Source organism: Ranitomeya variabilis, chromosome 1 (assembly GCF_051348905.1).
Source record: "Ranitomeya variabilis isolate aRanVar5 chromosome 1, aRanVar5.hap1, whole genome shotgun sequence".
Taxonomy (NCBI): domain Eukaryota; kingdom Metazoa; phylum Chordata; class Amphibia; order Anura; family Dendrobatidae; genus Ranitomeya; species Ranitomeya variabilis.
In genome coordinates, this window is record NC_135232.1 from 1,052,593,942 (window position 1) to 1,052,621,683 (window position 27,742).

Sequence of the window (27,742 nt, forward strand, 5' to 3'; positions counted from 1 at the left end):
GGGGAATATACGCTTTTTCGGGTTATCATCTTATGCTGCCTCCTTTGGCCACATTTTTTATGATCTTGGAAAATCCCTTTTAGAAAACTTTGTAAATACTTTGGGGCCGATTCATCAAGTAGTTTACATTAATTTTATGGTGTAAAACTGATTGAAATATAAAAATTGTACAACTCCTAATTTTGCAAAAATGTTGTGACTTACTGCGTTTTTACATTAGTCCTGGGCAACTCCGCCGAGTTTTTAAAAAGTGGAAATGTTGGGTTGGAGAGAGCGTGGCCAAGTACACCCAATATATTTCTCAGAAATGTATGCCAGTCACAGACTGGCATACACTTGGTATAGTGGTGCACCTCAGCTAAAACGACTGTAGCTGTCATGCATTGAAAACTAACAACATTGCTAGAGGATTCAGAGACTGGCAGGCTACTAGGGAAGCATTGGCATGGGCGCAGCAGGGGATTGGGTAAAGCCGTAAATTTTGCTGCTTTTATATATTTTACTTGGATCTGGCACAAAAGGAAAGACAGATGTCAGCCAACGTTTCAACCAACACAGCAGTATGGCCTATGCACAACCTTCCTCATATCCAGCTGCAATTAACACAGATGTCCTTGATAAAGACCATTTATTGGTTGAAACGTTGGACGGTATCTGTGTTCCTTTTATGCTGGATCCATATAAAATATATATTTGCAACAAAATGTACCCCTTTTGTCTTCTTCTGTGCTGAGGTCTTCGCTACAGTATTATAGGACTATTGTCCTTCCCTCGAGCATGACTACTTCTATAGCAGTGTTTCCGGCTTTTCTACGCTTGAGGGGCTTGATAAAGTGATTATTTAATATCATCATAAACAATTGGTATATCATTTTAATGGGGTTGGAAAACCTTTTTAACATTTGATAGAAGAGGATTTATGGCATTTGGGTAAATTGCTCTTAAAAGGAGTCTGTCGCCCCTCAAAATGAAAATTAAACAATTTAAACATTTATAAAGGGAACTTAGCCCCTATAAAGATAGCACTAGCATTTGTACATTTTAGAGATTTAATGGTGGAGAAATCAACTTTCAGACGGGGACAGAAATCAGAGCAACCCTGCACCGAGTGTGCACCATTAGGCTCCTAAAGTGTCAGTGTAAATGCACAGAATTGAAGACTGAGTTCAAGCAGAGCTTGCTCTGGGCAAGTGATCGCCGTCAATCAAGATCAGGGAAAGTGATCGATATACTGATTGCAGGGCGTAAGGCTGTGTGCACACGATGTGGATTTAGTGCGGATCCGCAGCGGATTTTTCCGCGCAGAAACGCTGCAGATCCGCACTGTGATTTACAGTACAATGTAAATCAATGTGAAAAAAAAAAAGCTGTGCAGATGGTGTGGAAAAATCCACGAGGAAACACTGCGGATTTAAAAGAAGTGCACGTCACTTCTTTTGTGCGGATCTGCAGCGTTTCTGCACCCTTCCATTATAGAAATCCGCAGTGGTAAAAAACGCACAAAATCCGCACAAAATCCGCATCAATTCCGCATGAAAACCGCACAAAATCTGCATAAAATCTGTGGCAAATCTGCACCTGCGGATTCTGTCAGGAGATGCGGATTTTGTGCAGAAAATTCTGCACCCAATTCCGCAACGTGTGCACACAGCCTAAGGCCGGTTTCACACGTCAGTGGCTCCGGTACGTGAGGTGACAGTTTCCTCACGTACCGGAGACACTGACACACGTAGACCCATAAAAATCAATGCATCTGTTCAGATGTCATTGATTTTTTGCGGACCGTGTCTCCGTGTGCCAAACACGGAGACATGTCAGTGTTCGTGGGAGCGCACGTATTACACGGACCCAATAGAGTCAATGGGTCCGTGTAAAACACGGACCTCACACGGACATTCTCCGTCTGGGGTCCGTGTGCGTGCAGGAGACAGCGCTACAGTAAGCGCTGTCCCCCCCACATGGTGCTGAAGCCGCGATTCATATGTTCCCTGCAGCAGCGTTTGCTGCAGAGAAAATATGAATAATAGTGTTTAAAATAAAGATCTAAGTGTCCGCCGCCCCCCCACCCCCTGTGCGCCCCCCCGCTGGTCAGAAAATACTCACCCGGGTCCCCCGTCGGCTGTCGCTCCTTCCTGGTCTGGCCGCGGCTTACTGTATGAGGTCACGTGGGGCCGATCATTTACAATCATGAATAGTCGGCTCCGCCCCTATGGGAGGTGGAGCCACATATTCATGACTGTAAATGATCGGGCCCACGTGACCGCATACACTAGAAGCCGCGGCCAGACCAGGAAGCAGCGAGGGAGGCGGGTAAGTATTTTCTGACCAGCGGGGGGGCGCACAGGGGGTGGGGGCGCGGCGGACAGATAGATCTTTATTTTAAACACTATTATTCATATTTTCTCTGCAGCAAACGCTGCTGCAGGGAACATATGAATCGCGGCTTCAGCATGATGCAGAGTGGGTACCACACGCTCCGTGTGGTACCCACTCGCCATACGGGCGGCACACGTGTGCCACACGTATGGCCTCCGTGAGTTCCCAGGCACACGGACACGGATAACTCCGGTACCGATTTATTCCGGTACCGGAATTATCTGGACGTGTGGGACAGCCCTAACGGTGCACTGAGACCTGGATCCCTCCACAGCTGCACCAAAGCACCTTCATTTCCATAAGAAAAGTTGAATTCTGACACTTAAACACAGGATTGTACACAGCTGGTATTATTTTGATAGAGGCCATGGCCACTATATAAATGTTTAATTTGCATTTTGCAGGTGACCGTTCTTTCTAAAGCAGACAAAGCTGTCAGTCTGTTTATATATGACCATTTAGATATACCGTACATCTAAGGTAAGCATACCGTGAAATTCCTTTCATGCAGCACCATATAATCCAGATATTCTGATAATCTGGCACCTGTAGCAGAAGAATGAGCAGTGAGAATACAAATGAGTTTTGCATACAATTCTGCCACCTCTCTAATAATTCGGAATACTTGATAAATTGGCACATAAAGGATCCTATTGATGCTGAATTAAAGGAATTGTACTATATACTGTACGTGTGTATATATATATTCATAGCTACTGATGAATGTCTTGGCAATGAGAACTTTCATGTAAACTTGACTATAGACATGTAGAGGGTCACACAGGACTAGTGCGGATGTGATGGAGGCTCCGAGGGTGCAGCATTTTGGTCTTCTGATGTCACTGTCCCATAGGACACTTCATTAATTTCTTCCTCTTTCAGCTTTTTATAAGAAATATCCGTGTCGTCATCTTCGTCCATAGGTTCTGGCTTGTGAAGAACTTCCTTCCGGTACAGTTTATATACTAGGACATATATCCCTGCCTCGGCGGCCTGGAATAGTGCGTACAGCAGTGGAAACATGTACATGCTTCCTATGAGATGTGCTGGGAAGGCGAGCTTCAGGAGCGCTGTGCATAGCTGGACGTTCTGACACCCGGTCTCCAGAGACACCGTTCTCCTGCAGTTGGGGGGCAGTTTGAATAGAGTGGCTAGCCCATATCCCATTGAATAGCCTATCATGGGCATGATCACTGCCACAATATACACAGAGGGGGGTATAGTAGCCAGAAGTTCTGGTCCCAGCATTGCCCCAGTAAGAATAAACAGAAGGACCAAGGTGACCAGGAGAGACCAAAGAGACACCTGAAGGAAAAGAACAAGAGACGACAATGACGTTCTGCAAATATTGGCAATATATTCTGGGCAAGAACGGTCATAGATAGAAATGTGTTGGCACAGAGGCAGTGCCCCTAATGCACAATTCAAAATATACCCCAGAATCAATGATGGCAACACAAGCAAGACAGAAGGAAACAGAAATTCCCAAATAACCTCACCAAGGACATCACAACCTGCAGAGAATTAGATTATAATTGTCAAACAGACCACTTAGCTTGAAACCATCAGGTATGTGAACAGGAATGTATAATTAGAAAATTACCTATTTTGTACATCCTGAAATCTTACAGTTTTCACTCTAAAGACTGCTCTTCGCAATAGACTGACACTTGCTATTCTTTAGAGATCCCCTCTCTACATTAACTTCATGTTCATCATAGGCAGTATTACAATAAAAATAACACCTTTATTACATAGGAGGAGGCAGAAAATATGGGATCCACTATTGACAGTAGGTGCAGCCCACCTCCTCCTCCTTCCTGCTCACCTCTTCTCATGTCACAGACTATGCCTACAACACTCTCGTAAAAGTCTGGCTAAGCTTTTTTATGCAAAACCAAAAACATGGGTGAGCACACCTGTTGGAATAAGTGTAATATGTCGGTTCACATTCACACTGTAACAATTAACAGACAAATCTTACCTAGTATAATAACAATTAACGTGTTCCCTGCCGTAAGTGAATAAAGAGTAGAATAACAACATAGGATACTTAGTTGACATTTTTTTTTAAAGTGTAAAATCCATCCCACTATGACAAGATGTACCAAATGTGGATGGTCCCTAATTTTAGTAACTCCCCAGACTATGTGCCAGCTGACATCAAAATAGACGGGGACAGAGCAGAACCTGGACGTGACTCAGTCTTACACCTGCCTGTGGAAAGCTAAATAGACAAGGTGAGCAGTCAGATCTAGGTCCTTCTCTTTTGAGGCCTGCTGGCACATGGTGAGGGGAGATACTAGAGTTAGGGACCTGCCTACTTGGATACACCTTGTCGTGGTGGGATGGCTTTTATGCTTTTTTTTTAATAAAAAAAAAGGTGATAGTTAAGTACCCTATTTTTTTTTGCATAAATGACTACTATTTACTTACCTATTACATGATATCTATTCATTCCTTTAATTCTAGGTTATACTAAGTTTTCTAATGTCCATGTGGTTTTGTAAGCAAAAGGAGAGGGCTGGGGGTACCTTTCTTGCCTTGGGGCTGGAACTGTCAGGACTGTCTCCTCTGTTGTCCAGGGGAAAGCTTAAGCAACCGGACTGACCTTTGCCCCGAGTAGCAGGGGGCGTGGTTAGCTCTGGGAGAGCTGAGCATGCACAAAGACAGTCAGTCTTGGCGGAACAGAGAGCAGAGAGAAGTGAGTGCTCCGTCCCTGCAGTACTGGAGCAGCACAGTCCCACGCCCGAGAATCCCCTCGGCCACCCGCGGAGACTGTGGGCAGAGACTTGGAGTGCCTCCGCTGGCTCTCCCAAAACCGAGTGCCGAACACTGTGGACCTATTTGTGTCGCGCTCATACCACACTAAAGAGCACGTGACCATGAACTGTGCTATGACTCCCTGGTCCATAGCTGACGGGCTACAGTGGACCTTGCGGTGGCACGCACTTTTCCCGTGACCCCAATCCACGGATTAGGAATAGTGATGAGCGAGTGTACTCGTTGCTCGGGTTTTCCAGAGCACGCTCGGGTGACCTCCGAGTATTTGTTAGTGTTCGAGATTTAGTTTTCATCACGGCAGCTGAATGATTTACAGCTACTAGCCTGCTTGATTACATGTGGGGATTCCCTAGCAACCCCACATGTACTCAGGCTTTTGTGATTTTGTTCAAGCATTATGGAAAGTTACAAATTATGAATTCGCCAAAAACATCTGGATAATAAAAAACCAAATTTCTAAGCAAACATCCCAAAATTTTGAGTATTGAAAAAACTAGCATAAAAATGGCATAAAACTCAGTATGAATTTAACACAACATAAAAATGCCTAAAATTCTTACACTAGATGGTGCAATATAAACTCTATACAATTATTATTACATAGAGAAAAATAAGGAGAATTCTGTGATGATGCTATTCATTAATTACAGGACTGGTGGGTTATGCGTTATTGGCTGTGACACGGAGAGTGTCTGTGCTCTCAGTAAATTGGCAGAAGAGGATGGATATATCACATCGCCATATAGAGAGCAGGGAGTTCCATTACTCATGGACGTGCCTGTTTTATGTCTGCTATCTATAAATCAGGGAGTGTCTCTTCTGACAAGTGAGGGATATGGCTGCAGCTTCACTTACCAACAATACATTATCCCAGTCAGATATAAATGGGGATGAATGGAGTCCGCCTATAACAATGCAATACATGACTACACAATGTAGCTACTAATGAAGGTCTTAAGGCCCTCACATATAGACAAAAGTTGGTTGACAGGCAGGACAAGCTGTCAATCTAATGTGTATTGGGGGTCTCCTGACCCTACACTGAAATGTTATGTTGGAGGAGATAGAGATCGAACAGTTGGAATTCAATTGCTCGATCCCTTTGACCTGCATGCGAACAATATGAATCTGGCAGTGGCTGTTCCCATGAAGAGTACAAGAACGCTTGGCTGAGTTGAGTTCTCCCGTGTGTGGGAAGCTGGGAGAGATGGCTGTCAGCCGAATGACAGTTTTCTGATGTGTATGGCCAGCTTTAATTTGCTACACAATCTCAATCTCCTTAATCTTTTAACAGTAACATCTTTTTAAGGGAAGTTCTTAAATTGCTTTAATTTATTAGAGAGCATTAAAATAAGCAAGTCTGCAATTGACTTGCTTTTTCCATGTGCTGTCCTTCACCGCAATGAGAGCTTTTTATCTTTTCTAGCGTACAGCTTGTTTCCATGGAGCCCAACCTCTAGTGCCCTGCCTAGTGTGCAGTAGTTACATTACAGAAGAGGGATTAAGTCTTAACATCCCAGTCAGCTCTCTGTAGTCCACTGATTTCTATACAGCAGTGAGCTGCTCACCTCCCTCCCCATCCCTTCTCTCCCTCTTATATGCTGAAGAGTTAGGCTATGTTCACATGTCCAGTTGTGATCAGTTAGAACGGATCAAGCAGAAATCCGTTGGCAAAAAAGTTGTGCAAACACAACTTTTTAGTCGGTTTTTAAATAACTGATCACTGCTACATATGTCTTTTTTAACATTGAAGTCTATGGAAAACGGATCCATTAATTAGCCATCCGCTTTTATTTTTTTCCATTTGTAATGAATCCATTTTTTGCTTACTGGATCCAGTAAGCAAAATATGAATCTGTTACAATGAAAGAAAAATGGATGGCTAATTAACGGATCCACAGACTTTAATTTAAAAAAACGGATCCAGCAGACACAGGCACCATTTTCCTGAAGCCCACCAAAATTTTTAATAGTATGAAGATATTTTATGCCCATACTTTTAGTTTAACATGTATTATCCTGATGACAGGTTCTCTTTAATTTATTAATCTACCCATTTTTCTAATATATTTTCTGTCTTTGTTTTTCTTACTTCCGATGATCATTTATTTGAGTCTCTCAGCATGCACTGGGGATTCTGAAACTGATTGTCATCGGAGACTGAGGCTGCTATCACTCCCATTCCTTTCTTTTCCACCCTGAAATTAGGCGTCCTGTTCCAGTAGTGGTGATTGAGAAGTGATTGCATCCTCTATTACACTTCTTCTGTCCCCGCCACACCACATCTTCAGTCCACACTTCTTCTGTGCCTATCGCCTCACTTACTGAAACAAAAAATGATCAGGGGATGGTGATAGAAGCAGGGTGAGTGACAGCAGCGATGCCCCATAGATTTTGTCAGTATCTTAAAATGAATTGCCATCTACTTACCTTAAGTAGAATATCTGCAATTCTGCTGTAGCGGTAACGTACAAACACCCCCAGACCAATAGGCAGTAGGGTACTACAGAGGGTGAGGGTGACAGCACCGAGAGGTAAAAACTGTACAAGTGGAGTGTTAATCCATGGGCGACTGTAAATCCACAGGCAGAGCGGCATCAACAGTAGTGCCAAGAGTGTAGAGGATGTGGTCATGATGATGCTGGGAGTAGATTAAAACAGATTGCCATTATTAGTATAACAATAAGTAATGCAAATATTTTAGTGAACGTTAAGGCGGCTTAAAGGATACCTGTGACATGATTCAGTCTGCCCAAACCACAGGAGTCATAAATCTGAGACTGGCTCCTGTATTGCAAACCTGCATGTTTTAGTCTGAAATGCTGTGGCGTACAAAGAAAAATTATAATAGAAAGTACGGCTGGAGACTAAATGACTAGTCCAACAGGTGGGTCCTGGCAGCTTCTCCCCATCCGCTCATCCAGGCTGACATATTCTCCTTAGGTCTCTTCATATACACACATATAAGCCTAGCTAAGCAGCAGGGAGAAGCTGCCGAGGACCTACAGTGGCTTGCAAAACTATTAACCACTCTTAACTTTTTCATGCTTTGCTACCTCACAACTTGGAATTTCATTGTTTATGTTGAGGGTTTTCATCAGTTCATGTAAAAACATGTCTACAACCATGAACATTTGGTTTTCTTTTTATTGTGACGTAAACAACAAATAGGACAAAATAACTGAAAACTTTGGTGCGCAGAATTATTCACCCCCTAAAGTCAGTACCTTCTTTTGCTGCAATAACAGCTACAATTGGCTTTGGATAAGTCTCTATATGAGCTTTCCACATCTTGCCACTGGGATTTTTGGGCATTCATCCAGGCAAAACTGTTCCAGCTCATTTAAAATAGATGGTTTCCTCTGATGAACAGCAATCTTCAAGTCTGACCACAGATTCTCAATTGGATTAAGGTCTGGGCTTTGACTAGGCCACTCCAAAACATATACACGTTTCCCCTTAAACCACTTGAGTGTTCCTTTAGCAGTATGCTTTGGGTCATTGTCTTATTGGAAGGTGAACCTCCATCCCAGTCTCAAATCACTACTGAAACAGGTTTGCTCAAGAATATCCCTGTTTTTTGCACCATCCATCTTTCGTTTTAATTTGGACCATTTTCCCTGTACCTGCTGCCGAAACACATTCCCACAGCATGATGTTGCCTCCACCATGTTTCACTGTGGGGATGGTGTTCTTGGGGTGATGAGTTGTATTGGTTTGGCTCAAGACATAGCATTTACCTTGGTGGCCAAAAAGTTCACTTTTGGTCTCATTTGACCACAGCACCTTCTTCCATATACTTGGGGGTCTCCCACATAAGTAAAGACTTCTTTCTGCCCACCTTTCCATAAAGGCCACCTTTATGGAGTGTGTGGGTTGTGTGGATAGATACTTCAGTCTCTGCCTGGGAACTCCGCAGCTCCTTCAGGGTTACCTTTGGTCTCTGTGCTACCTCTCTGATTAATGCCCTCCTTGCCCGGGCTGAGAGTTTTGGTGGGCGGCCCTTTCTTGGCAGGCTTGTTGTGGTACCAAGTTCTTTCCATTTAATGACAATCTATTTGATGGTGCTCTGAGGGATCATTAGAGATTGGGATATTTTTTATAACCCAACTATGACTTGGACTTCTCAACAACTTTGTCCCTGACTTGTTTGGAGGTCTCCTTAGTCTTCATGGTGTTTGGTTAGTGGTGCCTCTTGCTTAATGTGTTGCAGCCTCTGTGGCCTTTCAGAAAAGGCGTGTATAAACTGACAGACCATGTGACAATTAGATTGCTCACAGGTGGACATTTTGTCACTAAGCATGTGACTTATGAAGGTAATTGCTTGCACCAGAAATTTTTAGGGTGAATACATATGCAAATGACAATTTTTAGTTATTTGAGCCATAAATTTAATTTATGCCTATATTTTTCTAACTTCACCAACTTAGATTATTTAGTGCCAGGGCCGGACTGGGACTAAAATTCAGCCCTGGCATTTGAAGTTACACAGGCCCACTTGTCACATGGTGACTATATAATATCTTTGTACACTTGTAGGCAGGGCCGGTTTTAGGCAAAGTGGGGCCCTAGGCAAAGTTTAAAATGGGTCCCCAAATGCTAACATATTGCACATCACACAGAAGCCTTTCTGTTGTATTTACGTGCGCTGAGTTCAGGCCGCTAAACGAGTTTGATTGACAATACTGAAGTTGTTCAACGCTTGTTTCCCGGCCTCTTTCCACCAGCTGAGGAATAATGATGAGACAGAACGATCACTAATAGATCACTAACAGATCACCATACAGTATCATGTTTTCAGCAGCACATCTACAGTTTACACTGGCAATGTGCTGCTGACAACAAGGCTTTTTGTTCCAGCAAAAACAATCCGAATATGCAGCATTTTACTTGTTTAGTAAAATACACCCCATAGTCCTCCATATATTATAATGTGCTCCATAGTCCTCCATATAGTATAATACACTCCCTATAGTCCTCCATATATTAAAATACACTGCTCAGTCCTCCACATAGTATAATACACTCCTCATAGTCCTCCATATAGCATAATACAATCCTCATAGTCCTCTATATAGCATAATACAATCCTCATAGTGCTCCATATAGTATAATGCACCGCCACAGTCATCCATGTAGTACAATTCACTTCCCATAGTATAATGCACCCCATAGTTCTTCATATAGTATAACGTATTCCCCATAGTCCTCGATACAGTATAATGCAGCCCACATATAGTATAATGCAGCCACCCCAGAGTATAATGCAGCCACCCCAGAGTATAATGCAGCCACCCCAGAGTATAATGCAGCCACCCCAGAGTATAATGCAGCCACCCCACAGAATGTAACCCCCATAGAATATAATACAGCCCATCTCCCCATAATATATAATGTAGCCACCCATAGAATATAATGCAGCCCCCCATAGTATATAACGCAGCCTCCCCCATAGAATATAATATACCCCCACAATCAGAGGCGTAGCTAGGGGTTCAGCTCAGGGGGGGCGAAACATGTGAGTGGGCCACTAACAGGCGGACATATCATTAGTGCAAACTATGCGGCAGCACATGGGCCCAAGAGTTAAGGGGGCCAATTTCTACCTCTAAATATGGTGCAATTTTGTATTTTTAGAAGTTCTTGGGCTGCAAAGGGCCCATATGGCTACTTTAACACTAGCGTCGTGCACCGCACGTCACTATGCGACGTTGCGGCGCACCGATGCTAGCAGTGAAATCGCCGCACAACAGGGGCAGCGGATGCAGTTTTACATCGCATCCGCTGCCCCATTGTGATGTGCGGGGAGGCGGGGGCGGAGTTCCGGCCGCGCATGCGCGGTCGGAAAAGACGCTGACGACACATAAAAAAAAGTTACATGTAACGTTTTTTTGTGCCGACGGTCCGACGCAACACAACGCAACCGTCGCACGATGGTTGCGACATGTGGCAATGCGTCGCACTGCGTCGCTAATGCTTGCCTATGGAGAAAAAAACGCATCCTGCAAGCACTTTTGCAGGATGCGTTTTTTCTGCAAAACGACGCATAGCGACGTTCAGTGCACGACGCTAGTGTGATAGTAGCCTTAATTGTTCTTGCACATGGTCCCTTTTCTGTCTGTGTCCACCTGTGGCCCTTAACCAGGTAACCATGATTGTAACTACGGTGGGTATAGGGGAACCTCAGGAGATGACCGCACTGTTATTGAAAATAAATCTCTATACAATAACCAGCACTGATATTACCGCCATACGGTAATACTATATAGTGGTAGATACCAGTCCTGCATGACATAGAGAGATCACAGTACAGTTATAGATGACTTACAGAGGACGTTCTTTCTGGTGGAGCCATTCACTTTTCCCATCTTTGCCACCTGGCCCAGACTGACAAACTGTGTATACTATTACGTCAACATTTTTCAGTCACCGCTCTGTGTATAGAGAGTGGCGGCTGTAACTGATGCCCAGGGACAGACAGAGCCGGTACAGCACTACCTGCCACCCAGTAGTTAGGCTTCAATGCTTTGTAAGTGCCTACTTAATATTTAGGAGTCCCCTATGTACAGTAATAATGGCCCCAGCATCGCTGATGAGAGCAGGAGGGCATGTGACGATTTTCTTCTATTAGACAAGTCAAACTTGTCTAGTCAACACGTGCAAATAGCAAACGTGGTCGCAGGACCGCCTGATCACACCAGTGGTCTTGGGGTCTCATGACGCCAGGTGCACCCCATCAGGATTTGGCAGTCTGTAGAGTGACTGCAGACAATTATCCCAAGCCTTTAATAACTTAAAGGGAACCTGTCACCCCCCCAGGGCCGATTAAGGTAAAAGAGCCACCTTAGGCTCTTAGGGTTTTGCACCCTAATAACGCTGAAATATTCACTTTTATAAATTGTGCGCCATACCTGTATTGAGTCCGGGGGGTACGTTTTCTCCCCCTGACTCAGCCGCCTCGCAGCCGTCCATCATCCCACCGAGCACCGCTGCATTTCTGTCTTGTGCCGTCACCGGCGCTCTGCAATTATTTCTCGGGCATGCGCAGTGTGCTCTGCCCTGGAACTCATATCAAGTGATGTAAGTAGATCGCACCTATGCACAGCGTCAGATTCCCAGCCCCGCAGTGTGAATAAATCATAACACACTGCGGGGCGGGATCTCGGCCCTCCGCTACACGCAGGCGCGATATCAGTACATCAGCTGATGTGAGTTCCAAGGCAGCGCACACGGCGCATGCCCGAAAAATGAGAGCCCAGCCCAGGCATCGGCGCCCGGTGGGATGATGGACGGCTGGGAGGCGGTTGTGTCCGGGGACAAAAGACGTACCCCCCAGACTCAATACAGGTATGGCATGCAATTTATAAAAGTGAACATTTCAGGGTTATTAGGGATCAAAAACATAAGAGCCACCTTCACAGAATGCAGCCTTAGTGCTGCTGAAGGTGGCTGGCTATTACCTTAATAGGCCCTGGGGGGGTGACAGGTTCCCTATAATAATTTAATTATAAGCAATTTATTCTTATAACATAGAATGCAGCCCGTGGTTACTGTATTGTTATACTTGTTAGGGGACAGACAGACGGACGTATTTCTCATGTGAGGATCGCATCGCAATCCTCGGACTGACCGTCGGCTCTCCTGACCTGAGGCTGACAGTTGCATAGTAATCTATCACACTGTCAAGCTTATGTCAGGAGAGGTGTCAGGGCCAGTCCGAGGATTGCAATGCGATCGTCACATGAGTTATACAGTGTCTGTCTGCGTCCTTATGCTAATACTTATTCTTGTTATAGTAATATTAGCCTTCTTTGCTATGCCCGTTTTACTAATACTTATAAAAGACCCAGCTCACAATAATAAAAAGCCCCCGACCTCCCCATCTCCAGCCCCCAGGACAGCAACTATTAGGGTATGTTTCCACAGGGCGTATTGCTTGGGTTTTTGCTGGGGATTGGACGCTGTGTACATCCGCAGCGTCGAAACTGCAGCTTCCAGATGTTACAGCATAGTGGAGGGGATTTTATGAAATCCCATCTCCACTATGCGTACATAGACTCAGGTGGCAGACCTGCGTAACCGGACATGTGGCACGTCTTTCTAGACAGCAGCGTGTCTATTTATCTTGTGGAGATGCTCAGTCTCCATAAGATAAATAAAACAGTCTATGAATAGGATGCGGTGATTCCACCTGAATATATGCGGAATCACTGCACGTACAACAGGGGGCAGCGCTTTGGGTGGAGCGGGGTATCTGCTGCGTCCAAAGCGCTGCCAATACACCTCGAGGACACATACCCTCACATATGATGGAGTGAATATCTCATAACATTAAACAGTATAATAATAATCAGCCCCCCAGCGCCCCTTCACCCACGTCAGCCCTCACAATACCCTCAAACTCTCCCATTCACCCCCAGTACCCCCCTCCCCCTCCCACAATACCACCATCCTCTCATTCACCCCCACAGTGCCATGTCCCCCTGCACACCCACAATAACCCCCATCGTTTCACATTTACCCCACAGTGCCCTGTCCTCCTCTCCCACAATACCACAATCCTCTCACATTCACCCCCACAGTGACCATGATATGCCTGAATTACTCTAATAAATTCCATCCCCACTTACTGAGGAAGTTTTCAGGCAGACAGTGAGGAGAACCAGGAAGTGAGTGTGACCAGATAGTTGCAGGGCGGCACTAGGACCCAGCGTGCCTCAGCCAAACCCAGCGTGCACACACTGCACAGCCAGAAAATATCTGCAGCTGCTGCTGCCACCAGGAAGAGATTCCTCGGGTGAGACCACATGCACTCTGCACGGAGGGAGGCTCTGCAGCCGGCATTGTGCTGCTCTCTCCCTGACACCTCAGACTCGGCAGTGGATCTCCCGGTGGGCCCCTTCAGGTGACGGGGCCCGGGGCAATCGCCCCCTCTGCCCCCCCAGTAGCTACGCTACTGCCCACAATAGTATATAACACAGCCACATAGTACATAACATGGCCTCCCCCATAGAATATAATATACTCCCCATAGTATATAGCAAAGCCCGCATATTATATAGCACAAACCGCATAGTATACAGCACAGCCTGCATACTATAGCACAGCTCGCGTAGTAGATAACACAGCCCACACAGCAGTATTCAGCACAGACCACACAGTAGTATACAGCACAGACCACACAGTAGTATACAGCACAGCCCACGTAGAAGTATACAGCACAGTCCACACAGTAGTATACAGCACAGCCCACAGAGTAATATATACAGCACAGCCCACAAAGTAGTATATACAGCACAGCCCACAAAGTAATATATACAGCACAGCCCACAGAGAACTATATACAGCACAGCCCACAGAGAACTATATACAGCACAGCCCACAGAGAACTATATAAAGCACAGCCCAGAGTACTATATAAAGCACAGCCCAGAGAGTACTATATACAGCACAGCCCAGAGAGTACTATATACAGCACAGCCCAGAGAGTACTATATACAGCACAGCCCAGAGAGTACTATATACATCACAGCCCACAGAGTACTATACACAGCACAGCCCACAGAGTACTATACACAGCACAGCCCACAGAGTACTATATACAGCACAGCCCACAGAGTACTATATACAGCACAGCCCACAGAGTACTATATACAGCACAGCCCACAGAGAACTATATACAGCACACAGTAGTATACAGCACAGAGCACAGCCCACAGAGAACTATATACAGCCCACAGTAGTATACAGCACAGAGCACAGCCCACAGAGAACTATATACAGCCCACAGTAGTATACAGCACAGAGCACAGCCCACAGAGTACTATATACAGCCCACAGTAGTATACAGCACAGCCCACAGAGAACTATATACAGCCCACAGTAGCATACAGCACAGAGCACAGCCCACAGATAACTATATACAGCCCACAGTAGTATACAGCACAGAGCACAGCCCACAGAGTACTATATACAGCCCACAGTAGTATACAGCACAGAGCACAGCCCACAGAGTACTATATACAGCCCACAGTAGTATACAGCACAGAGCACAGCCCAGAGAACTATATATAGCACACAGTAGTATACAGCACAGAGCACAGCCCACAGAGTACTATATATAGCACAGAGCACACAGTAGTATACAGCACAGAGCACAGCCCACAGAGAGCTATATACAGCCCACAGTAGTATACAGCACAGAGCACAGCCCACAGAGAGCTATATACAGCCCACAGCAGTATACAGCACAGCCCACAGAGTACTATATACAGCCCACAGTAGTATACAGCACAGAGCACAGCCCACAGAGTACTATATACAGCCCACAGTAGTATACAGCACAGAGCACAGCCCACAGAGTACTATATACAGCCCACAGTAGTATACAGCACAGAGCACAGCCCACAGAGAGCTATATACAGCCCACAGTAGTATACAGCACAGAGCACAGCCCACAGAGAACTATATACAGCCCACAGTAGTATACAGCACAGAGCACAGCCCACAGAGTACTATATACAGCCCACAGTAGTATACAGCACAGAGCACAGCCCACAGAGAACTATATACAGCCCACAGTAGTATACAGCACAGAGCACAGCCCACAGAGTACTATATATAGCACAGAGCACACAGTAGTATACAGCACAGAGCACAGCCCACAGAGAGCTATATACAGCCCACAGTAGTATACAGCACAGAGCACAGCCCACAGAGAACTATATACAGCCCACAGTAGTATACAGCACAGAGCACAGCCCACAGAGTACTATATATAGCACAGAGCACACAGTAGTATACAGCACAGAGCACAGCCCACAGAACTATATACAGCCCACAGTAGTATACAGCACAGAGCACAGCCCACAGAGAACTATATACAGCACAGAGCACAGCCCACAGAGTACTATATACAGCCCACAGTAGTATACAGCAGAGCACAGCCCACAGAGAACTATATACAGCCCACAGTAGTATACAGCACAGAGCACAGCCCACAGAGAGCTATATACAGCCCACAGCAGTATACAGCACAGAGCACAGCCCACAGAGAACTATATAAAGCCCACAGTAGTATACAGCACAGAGCACAGCCCACAGAGAACTATATACAGCCCACAGTAGTATACAGCACAGAGCACAGCCCACAGAGTACTATATATAGCACACAGCCCACGGTAGTATACAGCACAGCCCACAGAGTACTATATATAGCACAGAGCACACAGTAGTATACAGCACAGAGCACAGCCCACAGAGAGCTATATACAGCCCACAGTAGTATACAGCACAGAGCACAGCCCACAGAGAACTATATACAGCCCACAGTAGTATACAGCACAGAGCACAGCCCACAGAGTACTATATATAGCACACAGCCCACGGTAGTATACAGCACAGCCCACAGAGTACTATATATAGCACAGAGCACACAGTAGTATACAGCACAGAGCACAGCCCACAGAACTATATACAGCCCACAGTAGTATACAGCACAGAGCACAGCCCACAGAGAACTATATACAGCACAGAGCACAGCCCACAGAGTACTATATACAGCCCACAGTAGTATACAGCAGAGCACAGCCCACAGAGAACTATATACAGCCCACAGTAGTATACAGCACAGAGCACAGCCCACAGAGAGCTATATACAGCCCACAGCAGTATACAGCACAGAGCACAGCCCACAGAGAACTATATACAGCCCACAGTAGTATACAGCACAGAGCACAGCCCACAGAGAACTATATACAGCCCACAGTAGTATACAGCACAGAGCACAGCCCACAGAGAACTATATACAGCCCACAGTAGTATACAGCACAGAGCACAGCCCACAGAGTACTATATATAGCACACAGCCCACGGTAGTATACAGCACAGCCCACAGAGTACTATATATAGCACAGAGCACACAGTAGTATACAGCACAGAGCACAGCCCACAGAACTATATACAGCCCACAGTAGTATACAGCACAGAGCACAGCCCACAGAGAACTATATACAGCACAGAGCACAGCCCACAGAGTACTATATACAGCCCACAGTAGTATACAGCAGAGCACAGCCCACAGAGAACTATATACAGCCCACAGTAGTATACAGCACAGAGCACAGCCCACAGAGAACTATATACAGCCCACAGCAGTATACAGCACAGAGCACAACCCAGAGAACTATATACAGCCCACATCTCTTCTCTTCCTCCCCTCACCTCCTCCGAGAATGGCCCCACAGTCCAGAAAAAAAAAAAACTCTCCTCACCTCTCCTGGTGCCCAGCGTTGCTTCCTGGTTCCTGCTCCTGTCTCAGCAGCTGCAGTCTGCCCGGGACACAGCAGGTGCGCGATCATATGACATCATCGCGCACCCGCAGTGTCAGAGGCAGAGCGGGGAATGATGGGAGAGGAGCGTCTGTAGACGCTCTCTCCTCCATCATTGCATTCAACTGTACCGGCGTCTATACTGGCATCGGCCCTTCTGGCATTTGCCAGAAGTGCCCTATGGCCAGTCCGGCCCTGGTGCTGATACATCACACACACGTGTCATTGCACCGCAAGGACTGGAGTACATTTCTGTCGTAAGTTGCCAGACATGATCAGCTATGCCACCTCCCATAAAGAATTACCCTCTGTTGAAAAAAATGGTGGAGCTGGACAAGACTGGCGCAAAAATGACAAAAGTTTGGAAACTACCAATTTTTTGCACAGGGCAGCCTCAATATCAGGGTCAATGGAGGCCCTAATGAGCATTAACAAGACTCTTCATTAATCAAACCTTATAAACATTAAATTGATACACAAGACGCGTGATTTGTGGAAAAAAAATAAAATCTCACATCCTCAAAAAATGGAACAAGACATGTATTTCCCCTACACCCAGTAATCTCAGGCACAGCACAAAGCCCCTAGGTTTGGATGATAAATTGAGTTGGAGGTGTCCTTATAATCATATGAAATTAATATTACTCTTATCAGGTCAACCACAAAGCCCGGGTGCTGCCATAACCTCTGCCCCCGGTGTGGCTTCCATATTGCCATCATTAATTTTGATATTCCCATTTTATGTCCAGAATGTCTCATCATAAAAGACATATTGGATGTTTCCAGCTATGAAGACTTGTGATATCTTCACATTATATTATAAGGGTTTGTATGTTATTCTACACGTCACTTCAGGAATATTGAATATATTGAATATGTGAGATGGAAGATTTTATATAAATTCAGATTGAGAGACCCAATGAAGCTGAGTATCTGGAGCTTGTGCACTGGATTCTCTTCTGCAGAGTTTTCCTTTTGGCCAACCACTGTGATTGACAAGGATTGACGACATGTATAAATTCATTTCTCATCTGGCTGATGGCATCAGACTAAGTCCAAAGAGGCGAAAGAACTGTCCAGTGTGAAAATATCAGATCTGAGAGGTTACAGATATTCTAGTCTTTTACAATTCATATATAGTATGAAAAGCAATGAAGGGGCATCCTGCAGGCAACAGGGAGAGTTAGGCTTGGCCAGAAATAAACCTGTAGCTTCATTGAACCTGTAGACCACTGATGATGCTGACTACTGGACAGACATTCACACTATGGGGGGAGGGCTGGAACCCTGAAGTAAATTTTCAGCAGAGAGAATCCATAGGCAACACTGTTATCTTTGAGTTCTAGGGTCCTGTGATAGAATCCCACCAACGACAATAATTGAAAGGAGTTTATATCTTCTGATTTTCCGTATTGGGTTTTTCCAGGTGTATGATCCCTTGTGTGAATGGAAATATACATGATGTACTAATGCTTAGAACATGGTGGCTCAGTGGGTAGTATTGTTGTTTTGCAGGGCTGGGGTCCTGGGTTCAAATTCCATCAAGGACAACATCTGCAAGGAGTCTATATGTTCTCCCTGTGGGTTTTCTTCAGGTACTCTGGTTTCCTCCCACACTCCAAAGACATACTGATAGGGAATTTAGATTGTGAGACCCAATGGGGACAGAGATGATGATGCCTGTAAATTGCTATGGAATTTAATGGCGATATATAAGTGAGTAAAATAAATAAATATATGATAGTGGTGATGTTGTACATAGAAGGTTTTCTCTCTCTGGGATTAAATGGGTTTTCCGAAATTGCAACGTAGCCATCACCTGTAGAACTGTTGGAGTCTGTACTCTGCTTTTTACAGCAGTCCTTGTTGACAATGAATGAAGAAGTAGAGCACGAGCACATCTTCTCCACTGAAGACCTGGCTCTAGAAGCCCTTTCTGAAGGTTCGTGCTCAGGAAGGCTGGCACCTAGCAGTTAGACCATCAGCAAGTATTCCCCTATCTTGCGATTTTGGGTAAAACCCCTTTAAGCAGTATTAGTCCTCTATAGTTTTCGGGTAGTGATGAGGAGCGACTGCCCAGGATCTATGTCTGTGCAGAGTTAGGATATGTAATATAGGGCCCAGTCGATACTGCCAGAGATAGGGATAATTGCCCCCTATATGAATGATGTGCTCAAGTGGATGAAAGCTAAGCTGCAGTCAGGAGCATCCCGGAAGCCGAAACAAATGTGTACACCTGAATTGGCGACAAATGTTCCAATTGACTATCTGAGGTAAATGGGCTCAAGGGAATAGAGACACGTGAATCCATTCCAACAGAAGTAGCAATGTTATCTTTCCAAACAGGTGACTTGCATCTCTAGTGGGGATAAATTCCCCTGCAAAGTGTGTGGATCACATCATCATTATCTTATTCCTACATGCCAGTTAAGGGCGCAATAAATCCATTTGCTTTAGAACCATTAATAAAACAAAGCTTTTAATTGTCATAATAAAAGCTGTATGACAAAGCAATTGTGGATCTCTATATATAATTAATATCCCAAGGACATGTGAAACAATTAGTGTATGAATGTATCAGAAAGTGTGGATATATTGTGGATTCAATGCGTATCATTATTACTATAGGCAAAGGAGCACCATGTAGATAGTCTGCTTTACATGTCTTTTGGTTTGCGCTCATTTCTCTGAATTAATTGACATTTGCCATTTTTGACATGCTAGCCTTGATGTAAAATATAACTAGTCTCCCTGACAAAGCCAGTGTTCTGGTGAAACATGTTGGAGAGGCTGATTATATCTTAAATGGAGAATAGTGTGTCAAAAGTGTAATTAATTGAGATATACTGTATATATATATATATATATATATATATATATATATATATATATATACACATATACATAGCGATGCGTTGTGACACATTTCATCCTTTAATTAAGACATACTTCCCTGGGATTTTAATTGCATATAGAGGACACTATTTGTTATTTAGCTTTTATTATGGTAATTAAAAGTTAAAGGGGTTTCCCAAGAACAAAGTACATGTTAATCAAAAGATCTTGGAATAATAATAATTTCCACAATTGAATGTGTTTAAATAAAATGTTCCTGTGCTGAGATAATCTTATAAATGTACGAACACAAGAACACACTGGCGCTTAACTAAAATTCTATTAAAAAAGCCGCTGGCACCATGGCAGGTAACGTATGTAGCCCTGCTAACCAAAACAGCTGTCACGAAAATCAATTAAGATGCCGTGCTAAGTATCAGATTGGGACTGGTATTGAAAGATAAATGTATAAATACCTCCGTGCAGTGTGGCTGATGTGCAGGAAATGGCATAGGCAAGTGCGTGCCTGAAGGAAGCTTGAGAAAGAGGGACGGGTCCCTCAAAACGCATCGGAATTGGGCCCTGTGTATGTCCGTTAACAGGGGCAGGTGACGACACCACTAAACCACCCCCCCCCCCACTCGTTATGCTACTACACGGCGGTGCCATCGGCCGAGGCTGACCGCCGAACACCACAGCTACGAGCACGTGGGGACTTTTTACTAATGGGAGGACGCTCCCTTACTTTGGGCTGCATGCGCTAGATTTTCCTCAACAGAACGGACTGAACAATTGTAACCAGAACAACTACTTCAGGCACGCACTTGCCTATGCCATTTCCTGCACATCAGCCACACTACACGGAGGTATTTATATATTTATCTTTCCGTACCAATTCCAATCTGTTACTTAGTGTAGCATCTTAATTGATTTTTAAATCTTATAAATGTGCCCCTGCTGTGTACTGTGTAATGGCCGTGTCTGACTGTACAGGAACATGGTCTGATCATACCACAGCTCCTGGGCAGGGGAGGAAGAAAGAGTATACAGACAGGACAGCGTGGGATCACAGCTGACTCTGTGAGGTAAAACATGTTTAAAAACAGACAAAAAAATGTTTTACCTATCAGAAAGAATCAGCTGTGATCCCATACTGTCCTGTACGGTCAGACACGGGCATTACACAGTACACAGCAGGGGCACATTTATAAGATTATCTCAGCACAGGAACATTTTTTACCACATCCAATTGTGAAACTTATTTTTCTTTTTATACTTTATTCTTATTTTTACTTTGGTTATGGGAAAGTTTTTAACGTTTTTATAATGGCTCAGAAACAAATGGATTTATAGTGCTCTTAATGGGCATCTACAAATATAAAGAATGCAAAATTTTCCACATCTGAACCATTAGGCAGTAAATAATTGTTTGATCGCAGTATTATACTCATGGTGCTACACATACTGTGCCCCAAAATGTTGGGCAATTAGAAGGGCGGAGCGCAATATTTCAGCTTTCTCCCATTCTCGTCTGTATTTGTTTAGGGGCTGAGGCCTGTACTCTGGATTAGACTTATGGTGTAATTGGAGCGCCCGCTAGGACCGTAGGGTACTCGGGCCAGGTCCGGCGGTACATAAAGGGGAAGGTCAAAGCAGCGGTGACCCGGTCCATGGCCCTGGGCGTCCAATTAAAGGGGATGAAGTGTAGTGGCAAATAAAGTCTATGGAGAAATGTTCGTGACTTGTGGTACTCAGCCAGGGATGGCCAACGTTGCTTAAAGGGGACCACTGGGGCGGAGGGTGTTGCAGCAGAGTTGGTATAGCTCTCCACAGGTAGAGCTTAGTCCTCAGAGATACCGGTGCAGTTTGTAAGGGATGAGAGATGGTGGGGTGCAGGACTGAGGGTGCAGGAAATAATTGGAGGACACAGGCATTGCAGTTTCATTTACATTTACTGGTGAAATTGCAGGTGCAGTCCGGAGCACAGGTTACAGGTGTTGATGGGTCCAGGCAGCCTGGGAGCATCTTGGGATCCACCTTGCACATATGGGTGCGGAGGCCTTCCTTTTGCTCTGTGCTCTCTGTCCCTTGCTGCCTGAAGCTTTACACAAGTTCCTCTTAGGCTTCTTTCAAACTTCCATCTTCCAAATCTGCACAGGATCCACCAAGACGTTGAAATGACGGATCCTGTGCAGATTGTGGAAAACGTGTGCACTGGGTCCGTCTTTTTGATGGACCCGATGAGGCTATGAGCACCTCTATCCGGGGTTACACAATGACCGCAGGTAATATATGAGCCTTTTTATGGTGTGCTTTATATTTATTTTGGACAAATTACTTTACAGACACTATATAGCTCTGTTACATATTACCTGTCTGGTTATAACTTAGGATAAGCACCCTCTAGGGTCTTAGACACCATCATAATTTTGGATCGCTTTAACAGTATTTTTATGTCCATATCTATTAACTTATGGTGTATGGCCTATTTAAAATCCAATTAGGAACCGTCTTATGATATCTTTATAATCGATTGATATTGGTGGATTGTAGTATTGAAAGATAATATGATACAGTCCTGAATGGGTGAAATGTAAATTTATTATTTATATATCTTATTCCTAGTCGTTGTGGTATACACCCTGTTTTGAGTAGTGGGCCCTATCGTTTTTTCTCTGATAGACAGCCTATCTTATTCTCCCCCTATTCTAGGGCATTGACATGCAATTGTATATATTTATATTTTGTACTATTTAGTGCTTGTATGTATTGATATATGTTTGTTCAATAAATTTATACTCTTTTACATATTTTGCACTTTCCTTGTTCTCTATTGGGTTCATGTTGATAGTGGAAGGGATCACCTGGTGATCATATGTTGGGCTGTTCGCTGTAGTTGTTATGTGCACCTCTTGTGTATGTGTCTCTGCTGCGAAAACGCACACACATAGGCAGCATCAATAGTAAAAAGAGAAAGAGAGCGAGCGAGAGAGAATTTCCCTGACGGGAAATTCTTCCATGCATGCTCAGTTTGAAAAGACGGGACCCGTCGCTGGATTCCTGCTTTTCACAGTCAGCGACGCATCCTGCGTCCATAGGCTTCCATTGTAGCCAGTGACGGGCAGCGCAGGATGCGTTGCTGACCGATTTTCCGACGTGCAGAAAAAATGTTCCTCTGAACGTTTTCTCTGTCCGACGGACTGTTTTTTACGCAGGATCCAGTGCACGACGGATGAAACGGATGGCCATCCGTCACAAATACAAGTCTACGAGAAAATGCAGGATCCTGCATTCTCAAAAATCGACGGATTGTGACGGGAGCTGAAAGACGGAAGTGTGAAAGAGGCTTAATCCGTATGGTTGACAGCATGAGCCTTGCATGGGCACAGTCTTCTCACTGGCAGCCCCAGGATCCTGACTTGCTGTGGTGCCTCCAGGTGTCAGATGGGCCAGGAGACCTGCAATCTCCTGCCCTCCGGTTCTAGTTGCTGGGCCTTTAGTACCCGTGCAACCACGGACTCCAGTGTCCAGTTTCTTTTGCGCTTAATCCTGGGAAGAGCTCAGTCACAGCTTCACTCCCAGTCTCTCTCCTCACACGCTTCCTCTCCCTTCACTATCTCACACTGAACTCACTAACCCCACCTCCAGACAAGAACTTATATGGAACTACCCCGAAAATGAGTTTAGAGCTCCTCCTTCTGGTCTGGAGTTAGGAAGGTGTTGTATGTTTGTGTTACCTGCTAAGTGGATGCCTTCTTACCTCCAGGCATGACATAACCCTACCCCATAAGGAAGGCAACGCCATTGTGGCAACCGAACTCCTGGGGTGCCACATAATGAAGGGGTCGTAGGTACTATTAGTGATGAAATGTCATGGATGGGGGCATGTCCTTTATAAATGGGTGGGACATAAGAAACATTTTGCTTTCTGCATCCTTTTTTGTAATCTCCCTGGTTTTCCATCACAAAAGCTGCCAGGTATGCCAATTACAAATAATACACGTTATTTACTAGGGGCATGTGCCACAGTGGTATAGAATGTCAGTGAAGTGCTGCGGAATATGATGGCCCTGTATAAGCAAGCATACTACATAAATAAGTATGCACAGGTATAGGGCAGGACCAATGATCCTGTGCTGGGAGTGCTATGTAGATCAGCAGGATTATATGATTGCAGCATGGACATAACCTATTGAGAAATCAAATATACAGTATAGGTTATTTTTAATATTGATAATAATGTGAAGTGTAAATTGGTAAATGCCATATATTATTTGCCTTCCCAATGTTATTTGCCTCCATCTGGCCCTCCACTTTTATAATGAAGTTTTGTAATGAGAATTTTCCAAAATGCAATCTGTGGTTTGTGCTGTGTGCGAGGACAGTTTCTCCACATTGGAAGAATAGGTGTGCAGCTCCTGACTACCCCACAGCCACCATCTTTATTTTGTTAGGTATGTTCTTGTTTTTGTTCTCTGTACGTCTATCCTGTTACTTTTTTATTTATAGCTTATCTATGGAAAATCAATGTTCTATATATCAGATGACAAACATATTAACATATTATAGGAATAAAGAAAAACATTCAAAGAGGTCATAGTAAGAAATCTCATTAGTGATAAAAACTAGATAGCTCCACCCTATGGAATTACAGCTTTAAACACAGACAAAAAAAAGGCCCTAGACGAAGCCTCAGCGAAACGTGCGTTGGGTTTGTTTTCCCAGAGATGGGTATGCAGCGTCCCAGAGTCCTGGTCGTTGCAGTACTGATGCTCCGCCGCTAAGGGGGGCTATGGTACGTCTGATGGCACTGAAGGAGTCCACCTGACCAGGTATCACAGACACCAATACACTTCATAGTCTGGCCTCCAGGGGGAGCTAAGGGTGCTATGTATTAGGCCACTCCTCACAATCTGGTAAAACTGGGGGTTAGGCAGAAAGTTAGACAGAAGCTGACTGGGAATCGAACAGGCAACATCCTGTGGCAGAGGGTGTTGCGGGGAGAGACTCAGGGGGGTCCCTGTCAGGGGTGGGATCCTGACAGAGGCCTAGCGAACTGAGAGAACGTTACGGGGCCGCGCCTGCACCTGATCGCGGCGGTACCCTAAGAAAGGACAAGAAGCAAGGTTTATTGTGCTGAGTGAGAAACGAGATCAACGCAACAAGGAGAAACACCAGTAGGAGTCGTGCTGTAAGACGAGGCAACATCCTACTGAGGCGCGCAGCCGGTGGCCGGAACGCCGAGGAAGTATAGAGCTCCAGGCCTAACTTCAAACCTATGGCAGGACAGTCAGTTATAGGCGGGCTGTCTCACTCAAATCACCTATGAAGACACAGGCGGCAACAACAGGAGAAGGGCGACACTAGGGTCCAGGAAGAGCTCCGAGCCTACCCGTCATACGGGTGCGTCCTAGCCATAACATCTGGGGGACGAAGAAGAACATCAGAATCGAGTTGTGATGGAACTTCAGAAACAGACACAACAGTTGTGGGGACTATCCCGTAAGCACAGCAGGGGAGGACCACAACACACAAGCGCTAGAAGGTAGGCACAGATTTACACCTGCAAAGGGAACTCTGGAGGTGCCATCGGACCGGCCGGACTTGCGCAGCCCGGTTAACCGTATTCCGGATTGAGGATCCTGAAGCCTTCAGTAAAGAGGTAAAGAGACTGCAACCTGGTGTCCTCGTTATTTACTGCGACCTGCACCGCACCATAACACCACCCCCACCAACACCTTCATTGTACGCCCCTCAGCAGGGTCACGGACCGGGTCTAGCCACCGTGACAATCCCAGAGCAGAGACTCAGAGGCCCGGTACCGGGTACCCCTCGGCCCTGCGGCAGTGGGGGCGCTACAGGTATATATGCTGTATGTTGTATGACTTAACATTATGATACTTATCTATTGACTGTGTTCTCCCTTTTGGCTGCTGAGCTGTTTTCCATTTCATTGGCTATAAGATAGTGGTTTTATCCCTGTTTCCACCTTTACTCTTATTTATCTTTCCCTCTTTCTATATAAGTGAATTATGAGATAATCGTATAAATAAATCAGCACACTGTTTGTCATACTTAATATAAAAAATACATTCTTTAAGGCAAAATTTAACTCGGTGACCAAATCAGACTATAGTACTAATGATGACTAACTTTGTATCACACAGTCAGTGTAATATGTCCGTGCCAACATTGTTATAGTCATTCTTTCTGTCCTATGTAGTCACATATTCTCCATGGCAGCCATGTATTTGATATTTTTTTCCCCTTTTTAAACATTTTGTCCTTTATCATTATAATTAACAAAGGATTATTTTTATTCTCATTTATGTCTGGCAATTGTTTCCCCTTTTCATCATCTCTATCAATGTATTTATGCCTGGAGACAGACTAATATACAGACAGACAAATATAACACTAGTAATCTGCATTCAAGATTGGCAATGGCATGTTACCTAGTCGCACCCCACGGAGACATCTTTTTTTGTATATTTGTTGTAAATGTCACAGAACAATATTAAGAGTATATTACTTTTCTGGGGCAATTTATTTAATACGACCCCCAATGCTTTCTGTAGTGTAATGCTTTGTCCCTTTCTAATATTGGATATCTTGATTTCATCCTACAAACTGGATGACCTGTGTGTCTCTCCCATTGCATCCTGAGAGTTGTAGTACTGTGATGAGGGCTACAGGTGGCCTTCCATCCTTATAAGCAACTATTTCTGTTTGATAGAAAGACTATGCATTGTGCTAAACACCCCCTACACACATACCTTCCATATCTCCCAGAGCTGAGGTCCCTTACCTGAGATTCATGTCTCCATTCACAAGAAGTGACATGATATTGGAGAGGTTTCCTCCAGGACAGCAGCCACACAGCAGAACAGCAATAGCTGCTACTTCATCCAGCTTGAAGATTAAAGCCAGGAGGAAAGCCATCAATGGCATGAGGACAAACTGACTGATGAGAGCCAGGAGGACCCCAATGGGTCTTCTCAGATGTTCTCCTATCTGACTTACTTCCACAGTGCAGCCCAAGCCCAACATGGTGACACACAGAGCCAATCCAACAAACACACTCAGCCCATGGTTCAGTGGGCTATCCCAGAAAGGTGGAGAGGTGGCTAGTATCTTAGGAAGAGCCCCTTCAAGTATTGCAGTCATGATGCTTGGATCTGTTCTGCTATCTCCAAAGATATAGGGGTCATCCAGGAGTGACCCTTTTGTGAAGTTTTCCCCAAAGTTCCTTATTGTAGAATTAGGTCCATCCAGAGAACTGTCACTTGAGTTTGCCATTGTATAAACCAGTTTTCCTCCCTTTGGTTCTGAATGAGCTGATATTAGTGAAGAAGGAGGAGGTGGGAAGAGGAGGAAGGAGGAGGCAGGTTGCCCCTATCTCATCTTCAAGCAGCAGC

The 27,742-nt window shown here is 44.8% G+C and overlaps 1 protein-coding gene across 1 annotated transcript; it reads right to left on the reverse strand.

Moving 5' to 3' along the window:
- Nucleotides 1-2,478: 2,478 nt before the first annotated feature.
- SLC10A4 (solute carrier family 10 member 4) lies at nucleotides 2,479-27,732 on the reverse strand. Its single transcript, XM_077275006.1, has 3 exons — nucleotides 27,133-27,732; nucleotides 7,591-7,801; nucleotides 2,479-3,681 (listed from the first exon to the last, which is right to left on the reverse strand). Exons 1-3 carry the CDS (start codon nucleotides 27,621-27,623, stop codon nucleotides 3,163-3,165), a joined length of 1,221 nt encoding a protein of 406 aa, XP_077131121.1. The 5' UTR covers nucleotides 27,624-27,732; the 3' UTR covers nucleotides 2,479-3,162.
- Between the last annotated feature and the right edge of the window lie 10 nt (nucleotides 27,733-27,742).

Coding starts and splice junctions, on each gene's coding strand:
- SLC10A4 (XM_077275006.1), bottom strand. CDS start 27,623: ATGGCAAACTCAAGTGACAGTTCTCTGGATGGACCTAATTCTACAATA. Junction 7,802..27,132: donor AATGGAGACATGAATCTCAG/GTAAGGGACCTC, acceptor ATCTACTCCCAG/CATCATCATGACCACATCCT. Junction 3,682..7,590: donor TTGCAGATATTCTACTTAAG/GTAAGTAGATGG, acceptor CTTTTCCTTCAG/GTGTCTCTTTGGTCTCTCCT.